This window comes from Felis catus, chromosome B4 (genome assembly GCF_018350175.1).
Source record: "Felis catus isolate Fca126 chromosome B4, F.catus_Fca126_mat1.0, whole genome shotgun sequence".
NCBI lineage: Eukaryota > Metazoa > Chordata > Mammalia > Carnivora > Felidae > Felis > Felis catus.
The window spans coordinates 46840795-46853483 of record NC_058374.1 but is presented as its reverse complement, the minus strand read 5'-3'; the positions used below and the strand labels follow the sequence as shown (position 1 = coordinate 46853483).

The 12689-nt window shown below is 43.8% G+C and overlaps 1 protein-coding gene across 9 annotated transcripts in view; it reads right to left on the bottom strand.

Annotated features, from left to right (window-relative positions):
* Positions 1-1520: 1520 nt before the first annotated feature.
* Positions 1521-12689, bottom strand: part of APOLD1 (apolipoprotein L domain containing 1) — a 60615-nt gene continuing 49446 nt past the window's right edge. For 8 of the 9 annotated variants that reach the window (XM_045061397.1, XM_045061401.1, XM_045061398.1 and 5 more), the window contains 2 exons: positions 7896-8045; positions 1521-5299 (listed from right to left, as the gene is read on the bottom strand). In XM_045061397.1, the coding sequence (XP_044917332.1) occupies positions 4556-5296 (741 nt within the window). In that variant the 5' untranslated portion in view covers positions 5297-5299; positions 7896-8045 and the 3' untranslated portion in view covers positions 1521-4555. The other variant, XM_003988429.5, reaches the window with a different exon arrangement.

The following is a 12689-nucleotide window of genomic DNA, read 5'->3' as shown; positions in this document are numbered from 1 at the left end:
CCTAATGCTAATGCCAGTCAGGATCAGGGGTGCTGAGGGTCCCTAATGTTCCTTCATAGCCCCTACAGGGGTCTTGCTTCATCAGCATGATTTGCCTTCTCTCCTTAAAACTCTGTTTGCTAAAAGAACATTCAGATCTTAGGGCTCACTCTTGGTCCTATTCCAGACCACAGCAGGATTTACCTTCTCTCATTTGAGCTTGCCAGGAGCCAAAAGCAACATCCCAACCTCCTGTCAACTCAACAAGGAGAGATTTATTGCAATTAACTAAAAAGACACTTGTCACGACAGGAACACCATATGCTTCAGCAAAGATAGGATCCCAGCTTGTGGCTGGCCTTTGCAAACAATCCTGCCAACACAGACTTTTTTTTTTTTTTTTTTTTTTTTTTTTTTGGTTGCACAGTCATTAATAATGCAACATTCGGCCCCAGGGGTGTTTCCAAGGTGGAGACTCAGAGGCTGGCACTCAGAGATCACCTCCAGGACAGAAGTTCTCAAAAGATTGCAGCAACCATTACAGACTCTTTGCTTAGATTGCTGGACCTCTCACTCGATGTCCAGCCTCCTTTTCTTCTTTACAAAAGAATCCTAGGTATATTTGGAGCAGCAAATTTGTAGCTAAAACTACTGCATTTCCTAACAGGCCTCCCATGGTCAAGATCAGCTACTTGCAAGGTAAAATCTCCTGGAAATTTCTGGGACAGTTTTGCCTTCCTCATAGAGATCCTGCCCCTCACCCCTCCTTTCTGCCTTTTTCTAGTGTTTGGCTTTTGTGAAGGCTGATTTGGCTGATTCTAGGTCTCTTTTCAATTACTTCCCAGGTTGTAATTGTGTCCAAAGGCTTTGAAACTTGCTGAGACTTCTAGATAATAAGAAAATTCCTGTAATATGAGTTGATTACTTTTTAAAAATTATACAGCTTGATATGGAATATTCTAAGTGAAAATAATTACACGTCTGCCCCTTTTCAAAGTTATTAATTCATACACAGGCAGACACGAGATTAGGTAATTAGTTACAGAAAGGTCAAGAAGTCTGAGGAATGGGTAATTTATTTCAATGAAAGGAAAGAACTTATTTTGCTACAGTGGGAAAAAAATGTGGAATTCAGAAATCGCTGCATTGAACTGTATCCCCATTTATCTCTGCGCAATGTTTTTATCTCAATGTCTCACTTCCCTCTACTTTCTTTTCGCACTAAGGTATTGAATGAGAAATATATCAAGTTGACTGACTTTAACTTATCTGATGTAGGGTGGCTTCTACAGCACTCTTCTCTTTTTTCTCTCAGTAAATACTTTCGACTTTGACATTTGCCATCTTGGAAATGACAGGTGACTGAGGGCAAATGCATCAAAGTGATTAAGATCAGAATATTTGCTAAGGACCATTTTTTTCAGAGAGTAAAACATAGTTTTACTGAATCCTTGAAATGCAGAACTAAATAAACCTCCTTTTTTTGTGGGGGAAAAAAAACAATCCAAACAATTAGAAACCCAAGAAACTAACAATCGCACTTAGACCCGAGTACAAAATTTTTATTTTTCAAACTCGGACATTTTCCTGAAATACATTTATAATCCAAATACTCCTCTCCCTTCTTCCTTTTACAACATACCATTTCAATCTGTTTGTTTATAGAATGAAGGCCTTAAGGAAAAGCCTTATTCACATTCCCACAAAAGAAATAAATAAAAATTTATCTCTAGGATCCATTTAACTGAAATTGACTAAATCCTGGTAGAGGCTCCAATCTTTATAACAGACACATAAGAGGGTGGATAAGCTTTCATTATCGACACATTCCTATTAATGTAGCTAAACAGTTCATTAAATTATTCAAATGCATTTATTGTGCTCCTATTATGTGCGGAGTGTTGTTCCAAAGTAGACACTCTTCCTTAGGTGTAAAGAGGGCCATTGAAATGATAACTGGGAGTTTATGACTTTGATATCCCCTAGTGATAGGAAGTACCCTAATGATAGGAAAAGTTTGCTATTGCTGCTTCCTGAAATGCCCAGTTTATTTTTAGGGAAGGAACAACCTACCCACTGGAAGACTATAACTCAAACTTCAGCTTTAATAAAAGCTGGAGTTAGGGAGTGGTTGTACCTGTGTGATATAACACAAACGACAATGCAAAGTACATTCTGGTGATCTACAATGCTAGCTATCTGTGCAAGGTAGCCTAAGAAACGACACCAGTTTAAAAAGAAACCAGCACCAACTTCAAAAGAAACCAGGATACAGAGCAATTGCAATTTGTGGTAAAAATAAAAATTTACAACCACTAACCCCTTCCCCCAGCACTGAAAAGTACAGTTCCTCAGACACTCGGCTATCATTTGGGAAAGATGGGGGTAGACTGGACAAATTTAAAGTATGTTAAATAATTAAATAACACAGCCAAGTATTGCGTGTGTGGTCCCAAAGACTTTTCGACATATTTTTTAACATTACAGTTGTAGGAATGGAAATTGAAAAAGTTATATGTATTTTCTTAGAGACAGCTTACAGATTCCTTACAGATCTCAAAGTGAAAATATGACACATCGCCACCATGACACAAGCTATTTTGTCTGTCATCCCTAAGACATAACTTCACAGGACATCAGACTTCCCATGGTCTGAGTGTTTCCTTCACGTGCCTCTAAATTGGGGTTCTCCCCTGAATAAAACAGGTTCACTTTTCAGATCAAGTGTTATTTGCTAGCCAACTGCCTTCAGGATAAATATGCTTGCATCATTTCTAGAGCCCGCAAGTCAAACCTCCACTGATAAACTTAAATTCGGCCCCATCTCTCTGTTCAGAACTTCCCGCCTTTGCTGGGGAATGAAAGTCCCCTCTGACGGAGAGAGACTTATTCAAGGAGAGCGATGCTTTTTCCAGCTCATGAGCCACCTGACAAAGGCAAACTCAACCTCATCTCCTTAAAAGAGCGTCCATAGTCTCCCATTCAGAAGTCTGCTATTCCTATTACTTCCTAAATGTGGTGTGGTGATTAAATAAAATTAAATGCAAATAATAAACGGTAATTAAATAACAAACTTAAAATAAATTAAAAACACAATACATGGTCTGGCGGTTTTCATAGAAGGTAACAAAGGTCAATCTGCATTAAGTTCACAGTCCTTCAGGTACCAGTTTCTACAATGATTGGGCAACACTGCCCTCTAAAGGGGTTATTATGTTATATCCCTTACTTCACATGGTGGGAAATTGCCCCAGGATGCACTGACGTATCTCACGCACAAACACATTCTTTCTTTTGCTTTTGGGACACTGTCTGTCCTTGACCTTCTGTGAATGACTCTGAAGACCACGGAGCCCCTAGGGAGGCCATAAAACTTCATGAATGCCCACAAGGGGGTCGGATACCAGTATCTGCTGCGGTGATTTTCAAACCTTAATAGGTATCAGAATCACCCCCCAACCCCCCGCCCCGTCGTGGGCTTGCTTACACACAGGTTGATGGGCCCCACCTCCGGTTTCGGATCCCTTAAGTTGACAGTTGGGTCCAAGAATTTGCCTTTCTAACAAGTTCCCAGGTGATTCTAACGTTGCCAGTCCAGGGGCCGCACTTTGTGAGCCAGACACTGCCCTTGGCACCTTAATCTCACTTAATACCTCGCAACAGGGTGAGGTTTTAGCATCTGTTCTACAGACCAGGAAGCCAAGTCTCGGAGAAATGAACTGGCCAAGGTCACACAGCAGCAACAGAGCCAGTAACAAACGCAGCGCTGTCTCACTCCAAGCCACTGCTCTCTTCTGTACACCAGAATGTCAGTAAATGAAGCTGTTAGTCACTTCATCTTCCTTGGCCTCTGCTTCTTGTTGCGAGGGGGCAGGAATTAGAGGACCGTTTAGTTGGTTTTTCTCCCAGGGTATCTGGAGGTCTGGATATGATTCCCTCCCCCACCCAGGAAGATGCACTCTGCCCCAGGCTGGATTTGAGAACGTGTACAAGTAGAGGGGAGGGAAGGGCACATCAGTGGGAGAGGACCCTCTTGGGTCATGAGCCCTGCCCGTTCAGAGGGGGTCTGATTTGCTCTGGATTCTGGAGTTCTTTTACACTCAGAAACTCTGAAAGAGAGGTTTCAAAGCTAGTGTCTCCTCTCACAGGCATTCTTTGGACCTCAAAGCCTACTGGGGCTTGGAGAGGACCCAGAGGGTGGCTGCGTAGCACCCTCCCCAACCTGCTCAAACCACCTGTGCTGTGGCAGGGACCCTGAAACAACTTCAACAGAGTAGCGCCCACCGTTGTGGAGACTGAATCGTTTTGATAAAGGAAAAATAATTTTCGAGTCACATGTCCCACAGGATATGGCAAGTAAAAAGTCCCTAGCATTCAGCCCCAGGCAGGATGTCCTAGTGTTAGGGAAAGAAGGTCTGTGACTCCCTCCTTCCCCCAATTTCAAGAACAGTTTTTCTCATCCTTTGCATTCAGTTCAGCTCCTAATCCAACTTGGTGTTTTCCTGAGGGAGCTACAAATCTGGAGCATCCCATGGGGATGGTTTCTGGCCTCGGTCACAAGGGGGAAAGGATGTTCTCAGAAAAACAGCCCCGCGGGCTGGTCCGCAGAGATCTTGAGGTCGTGGCCACGGCCGCCCTTCGTGCAGAGCTGGACTCTGGACTCCAGCTGCTGGCTGAGTTCGTCCAGGGCCCCGGTGCAGGACTCCAGGCTCTCGGCCAGTTTCTGAATCTTGGCCTTCAGCACGGCCTGGCTAACCTTGGTGGCCCCCTCGGCCCGCCTGGGGATGAGGAAGCCACGTGAGCCGAAGAAGACGATGAAGTAGACAGAGTTGTACAGGGCGATGGAGGCGTTCTGCCCGCACTGCAGCAGCTGGCGGTCCCCGCGGCCCTGGCAGCGGCAGAAGAACTCCAGGCAGCTCAGGATCTCGCGCATCTGGTCCTGGCAGGCGGCGGCGATCTCCTGCACCCGGCGCAACTCCCGGGAATTGCAGAAGATCAGGGAGAGGTCGGACGTGATGGTGACGGCCCCTCCGGCGGTGGCCACCCCCAGCCCCACGGCCGACGCCACCAGCGAGACCCCCAGGGTGAGCGGGCTGAGCGAGAGCCCCACGATGGCGGCCACGGCGCCCGCGGCGCTCAGCGTGCTGCCCGCCACGTTGGCCGCCAGGGAGCGCCGGCGGAGGCGCTCGAGGCGCCGGGCCACCTCGCGCAGGCGCAGCACCTGGCCGTGCAGCCGGCCGCGGCGGTCCAGCAGCAGCCCCTGGAAGCGGCGCAGCGCGTCGGCGCCTTGCAGCTCCCGCGCCGCCGGCCTCTCCATGCCCTGCGGGGACACAGACGCGCGGTTAGCGCGGAGTCTCGATGCTCCCCCCACGCCCCAGTGAGGCTCCGCAGCGACTGCCACGCGAGGGGGAACGGGCGGGGCATTTTCCAGCGAGTCCTGTGGGTCAGGTGCGCAGGGACCAGTTCTGTACTCTGGCACAAGGCACCCCAGTTCCCGGGACCTTAAAAACGCGTATGCAATGCCCTCGTCCGCTTCTCTCCCCCGGGGAACGCTAAGGGTGGGCTTTATTAACTGTTAAATAAGAGGTAAGCTCAGTGAGGAGGGGGTGCCGGCATTACTCTGCCGCAATACTGAGGCCTCTGCTCTGTTTAAAACATCACTTTACAGGTGGTGGGTTGTACCAGTTCACAAAGCCCTGTCCTTACCTGAAGACTCGGATCCCAACACTTTGCAATTCATTGTTTTGCGTCTGGGATGAGTGAAAAAGACAAGTCCCCCCAAAACTCAAAAATCATATTGTCCATCAAATGTAAGGAACTAATTTTGCTACGTGCTATGCTTCCCTGAAGCAACTCTTGTGCTTGTTGTTTTTCCAGGCTCTTACGTTACAATCAAGCCTAAAATGTTATTTGCGCCATCTTTTCTAAGTCTCACTCTTTGATGGGTGCTTCATTAAAACTAAGTTCCAGTAAATGAATACTGCTATGTTTCTTTATTCCAAACGCTTCCTTAAAAAATGAGTAGCCACTGAAAGAAATAAAGTGTCCAACATTTTTAACAACTCACTGAGGGCTACCTAGTACCAAGTTGAGTTGAAGCCAATTGGAGATGACTAAGAGAGACAACTGTACATCTGGGGTAAAAGTATATCCTTCCTAGTTGCCAAAGATCCCCATCTCCATAACCACTGTACTCATCATTATTAGGACCTTCTTAAAAGTGGCATATAAGCCATAGCAATAGAGAATTTCAATACTGTGACATATCAGCATAGAATCATTATTCTCATCTGAAAGATGAGAAAATTGAAACACAGACACATTCTAGATACAGCTGATTCTTCACAGAACCATCTAGAATCTTGGTCTCCTGACTCCTAGGTCTTAATTGTATTCACATGCCCCCATTATTCCACTCACCAGTGATAAATTTCCAAGTAAAGAGACCTCTTAGCAAAATGAGGTAAAGTCACACAAAATATATAGTGGACCAAGGATATAACCCCAGTATTACAATCCCAATGGCAATCTTTCAGACAGAATCCTTCTAGGCTCCCCCACTTACCATTCACTTCTGGCTATCTCCAGGACAGAAAAATCTGAGGCTGTTTCTGGATGAGCATGCTTTATAGTTCCAGAGAACCAATGATTGCTCTGGGAAAGCCTGGTCTCATTCTCAGAATTTGCCGTTTCCTGTCCTGGCCCCTGCTGCCTTCAACCAGAAGGATGTGACATGGTGGAAAATGACCTGCCAGCCACACAGCACATCCCGTATCTAGGAAATGAACATTGTGTGTTCGCTTTCCCCCAAACGCAGGAAAAGAACCACAGGCTCTTCCCCAACTTGAAACAAGTGTTGTCATTCTCCCAAGGGGCATACCCTGCCTTTCCTCTCCTGAGAATAGCTAATGACGTTATCTGGGAGGACAACTAACGTACCCCAGGCTGACCAATTATAGTGTTTCTCGAGAGGGCACCACCACAAAATCATTTTTTACAAAGAAAAAGAAGAGGGAGAACCCTCTTATGTCTGAGGTGGCTACTCATAATCCACTCCCGTATTTTAAAAGTCACTGTGGCTCTGAGTGGTTGAAAGGCGATTCATTCAGCCCACAGCCTTAAGAATGTAAGACCACACCCACAGGAAGTGCTGCGTGCAGTTTTGGGCATCTCCAGCTGTGGAGAAGATACTGGAGGTCTCAGAAAGGGCACACTGCAGGCCAAATGCGTCAGAAAAATCAGTGGGGTCAGGCTGTACAAGGAGCTAATTATACACTTTCAACAGCCTGGATTTGGCTTCCTGGGTTTTCATTTGAAGTGGCAATTATAGCCCATACAATAGTTAAATGAATGGATCCTATCCCTAGGTTAGCGAAGCATGGGCTGAAGGGCAATCATCTGGATAATTCAGAAGGGAAAAACACATACAGCATCTGTGGATACTTTCTGGGGCATTCAGATATGTGGTTGGAGCTCAGCCTGGAAGCCCCAAATACATCATCCTTCTAACATTCCCACCTTCGAATAGGAAGGCCAAATTGGTTTTTCACTTAAATAATTATGGTCTCAACTCTCTGGTTCATCTGGAAAGTCTTAACAGCCATATCTTTCTGGAGCATAATGAATTTCTCCATCTTTATAACTATGCTTTGTATTTATCAACACGACACCATTTGCTATGACTCACAACCGCAGTCCTTTTGAACTTGATTTTTCAGAATTTGGTCCATGTCCAAATATTCCGGCTACAGCTCCTCAAAGGAGAAATATGAACTTAGTCAAGATGCCTTCAGTGTCTCCCTGTGCTTTTCAGGTAAAAGGTAGGAACATATCTTCCTCTGTCCCCATAGACATAATCACTCCAAACGGAATGTGAGCCAGAGTGCACTGGGGCAGGGGGCAAGGTGGGAATGTACCCTGGTTCTTCAGCTCCCAACTTCCCTGGATATTTCCTTGGGTGCTCGGGTTTAGAAGACCACAGTTAAGCTTGTATTTCTTGGGCGAGGAATCTTATTGGGATACAGGAGGGTCGTCATCTTCAGAGCATCAGTAATCATAGTACAGACCTATAGTGAAGAAAACAGAAGGTAGAGGAGAAGGGTCAACATAAGGCTTTGAATTACTTATAAGAATGGACACTTGAATATAACACTTTCATCTCAGCATTTACTTTCATATATTTAAGCACAATAAGAAATCTGAGGAATGATTGAAAACTGTTGATCAAAAGTTTTGTCCTCTTCTCATTGTGCTGCAAATCTTTATAGCCTTTACGATACGGACTTCTGTGTATATGTTATACTGATTCTTTTTTTTTTAATATTTATTTATTTTTGAGACAGAGAGAGACAGAGCATGAACGGGGGAGGGTCAGAGAGAGGGGGAGACACAGAATCCGAAACAGGCTCCAGGCTCCGAGCTGTCAGCACAGAGCCCGACGCGGGGCTCGAACTCACGGACCACGAGATCGTGACCTGAGCCAAAGTCGGACGCTCAACCGACTGAGCCACCCAGGCGCCCCATATGTTATACTGATTCTACTCTCTGCTTTTATCCTTTGGAGACTGGGAGACACCCCAAAAAGGTAAATGCTGTCAAGAGTAGAACTTTGTAGCTGTAGATTAGTTACGTTTAAAATGCCTACTTGCAAATCTTGCTTCTTTGGGATATCAAAATGTATTTTGTGATGTATTAAGGATACTGGTCCTGAAGTCTACCAAATATTATAGTACATTTTAGCCTAATTCATTATCTGTATGCAGTTATAAAAGTAGCCGTAGATGACTAGGAATGACGTCATTTGTATTAAACCCAGATCTATTTCTGAGTATGTGCTTCATGCTGCTGTGAAAAATGTTTTACCTTTTACCTTTGTCAGTTTGTAATGAGAGGATTTCCTTTTACCCTTTGTAGCTCAGAGAGCACCTGATGTATCATCTCAGACACAATAAACATGGTCCTGAAGGCCAAAAAAAAAAGTTTTGTGTGAGTTGTTCCCCCAAAAATCTGTGGCCTGCATCCTCAAACTTCTATTCTAAATTATGTCTGGGGCACTTGTAACACATTGTCCCAGAGAGACTACATTGAAAATGGTGGCTGACCCTCAGATTAGCCTTCAGATCTGTTAAACCTATGATGCAGATAAACCATACTATGAATGGTACTAACTTGAATTCTAAGTTCTGCAACCATAAGGAAATACAGGGGAGGAAAGAAGAGAGGAAGAGAGCCTTTTAAGCATAGTCATTTCCAGACTCCAGTCCCGAAGAGTCTAAATCAAGAGGCCCAGAGTGGGGTCTGGGAAAACGTAGGTGATTCTGATCTGTAGCCAAGGTTGTGAACCTCTGCTCTAAAAGCTGTGAATGTTCTGACTGCTGGTTACATGGCAGCAGAAACAGTAGGGCTAAGTGACAGCAGTGTGTGAGTTAGGTGATTTTTTTTGTTTTTGTTTTTAATGTTTACTTATTTATTTATTTTGAGAGAGAGAGAGTGTGTGTGTGTGTGTGTGTGTGTGTGTGTGTGTGTGTGCGCGCGCGCGCGCGCGCGCGCATGAGTGAGGGAGGGACAGAGTAAGAGAGAGAGAATCCCAAGCTGGCTCCACGCTGTCAGCACAGAGCCAGACACGGGGCTTAATCTCACAAACCAGGAGATCACGATCTGAGCCGAAATCAAGAGTCCGATGCTTAACCAACTAAGCCAGCCAGGTGCCCCTGTGAGTTAGGTGTGTATACAGTTATTAATAGCCATTAATTTGGGGACCCTTGTTAAAACTATCACATTTTAAGGTAAAGTGATGATTATAACCAGGGGTCTCCCAGAGATCCAGGGACACCTGGACCACCTCCATGTTTTTGAGGATCTCAGTGAATTAAAAAGGTAAAAAATTTCTCAAACAAGATATAAAAAAAAAATGTGGTTTCTTTTCATTGCAATGTAATGTATATTGCAATGTCAATATTTTGCTATTCACAAGATAATCACAGGATTTATAAAATATTAATTCACAGTGCACTACACTGGTAAAGCAACACAAGTTTAGAATTGTATGATGATAATTTTTTCCTTTTAATCTTTACCAGAATATCTTACTGACTATACATAGAACCTCTTTTGGAGTCAACATCAAAAGTATAAAATTGAAACAATTTGTGAATGAGAGGTTTAGGCCAAAGGTCTTTCAAACTTTCCTGTGTTAATGGTCTTAATATGTACAATCACTCAAATAAATAAAAGTAGGTTAAAATAATAACACAGATCCATCTGAGCATTTTTGCCCATGTGTTTTGTAAATGTCATGAGAACATAAGCACTCTAGCACATAGTTCTCAGAATTGCTTGTTGAATTAAACTAAAGAAAAATATTTTGCTCTCTCAAAGAAATATCATTATTTTCATAATGATTTTATGAGAGTTTAGCATGAAATTATCTCTTGGAAAATACAACCTGGTAGGTTACTCAGAGTACTGACACTGCAGAGGACTTTCAGGATATCTATGTTGCAACGATATCTCAATATTATTTCATCAACTCATGGAAACGCACAAGAAAAAAAGGGCCGAGTGAACTCTAGCCATTTTCATTTCTCCAAACTGGCCTCTGATCTTTGTTAATGTACACACTCCTCGTTAACCACTATTGTTTAAACACTGTCTGTGTTCTTTTTTCCACTTAACGTTCCTGCAGATACACACTTCGTGTTGACATAGTCCTCACCTTGTCATTTTTAATAGCTATGTAATAATCCCACTGTTTGCTTAGTCATTTCCCTATTAGACAGTTGGATGGCTTCCAGGGTTTTTTTCTTTTTTTCACTATTATAACTAGAGTTGCCGGGAACATCTGTGTACATTTCACCCATTTGGATTATTTCTTTGAGGCTATTCACAAATGGGAAAATACCAAGTGGAGGAGGAAGAACATTTTCATAGTTTTTGTTACATGTTGCTATACTTCTTTCCAGAAGAACCACTTCATAATGCCATTAGCTTTTAGGAATCCCAGCTGCAGGATTTAAGACAATTTAATTTTCTGGGGCGCCTGGGTGGCTCAGTCAGTTAAGCCTCTGACTCTTGATTTTGGCTCACGTCATGATCTCCCAGTTCATGAGATCGCTGGCAGCCTGGAGCCTGTTTGGGATTCTCTCTCTTCCTTTCTCTCTGCCCCTCCTCTGTGTGCACTCTCTCTCTCTCTCTCTCAAATAAATAAATAAACATTTTAAAAAAGACAACTTAGCTTTCTTATATTAATTTTCTTGGTTTATTTCAGCTCCATGGATATGTATTAAATACCTACAGTGTGCCAGACATCATGCTTGATTTTGAGGATAAAAAGCTAAATAAGATACCTTTCCTGCCCTCCAGGAAATGGCCATCTATTAGAGAGAAACATCAGAACAGATCATTTCAATTCAACATGGAAAGTGCCAAAGGCGTGTGCACGAAGGAAGCACAGGGAAAGTGCATGTCTAGGAAGTACCAGGGAAGAATTTCTGGAAGCACTGGTAGAAACTAGAGAGTTGAACAGATATTATATGGATAAGATTAGAAGGAAGAGGAGGACAGAATAAGGAAACAGAATGGACGAAGGCGTGGAGTAGCATTTGGGATGCTTCAGGCAGTTTCATATTGCTAAGCATAAAGTGAGAAGCTGGGAACGTCCAGGGATGAGGCTGAGAGGATGTATAGGAGTAAACCGTGATGGCTTTCTTTTTTTTTTTTAATTTTTTTTTTTTTTTACATTTATTTATTTTTGAGAGAGAGCATGAGTAAGAGAAAGGCAGAGACAGAGACAGAATCCGTAGCAGGGTCCAGGCTCTGAGCTGTCAGCACAGAGCCCGATGCGGGGCTCGAACCCACGAACCATGAGATCATGACCTGAGCCAAAGTCGGACACTTAACCGACTGAGCCACCCAGGCACCCCTCGTGATGGCTTTCAAATGCCATGTCGGGGAGAGGGAGGCATTGAAGGCTTTAATCTGTGGCTTTACAGTTGTATGAAGGATGGTTTTCAGAGGTACACAGCTAAAAGGCCAGAGATGAGTTAGAAGGCTGTTAAAGTAAATGAATGTGAGGCGCCTGGGTGGCTCAGTTGGTTAAGCATCATCTGACTTCAGCTCAAGTCACGATCCCATGGTTCACAGGTCTAGCACCACGTGGGGCTCTGTGCTGACAACTCAGGGTCTGGAGCCTGCTTCGGATTCTGTCTCCCACTCTGTCTGCCCCTCCCCCACTTGCGCTCTGCCTCTCTCTGTCTCTCAAAAATAAAATAAAAACACTTTAAATGTTTTTAAATACATGAATGAGATTATCATGGATGTATACAGTGTTGGTAAAATGGAATGGAGCAGATAAAAGAAAATATATATTTTGGAAACAAAATTGACAAGTCATACTTAAAGCCTCTCAGACCATCATATCCACTTCCATTCTATTGGTCAATCAAGTCAGGTGGCCAAGCCAACATCAATGGGCTAGAGAAGTATACTCCTGCCATTGGGGAAGGCAAGAAGAAGAAATGCAAACCATCAGGTCATCTCCCAGAGTGCTTTTCTTATGGAGGAGATATGTATTCCAGGATGAACTGCAATACTACCAACCATCTCATGTCTCATATATTCTCTTCCTCCTTAGTTATTTTTTTGGAATTATAGCCTCTATGTGGATATAGAAAAAAATCTCACTCTGGCTAATATAATCAAACTATTGGTAC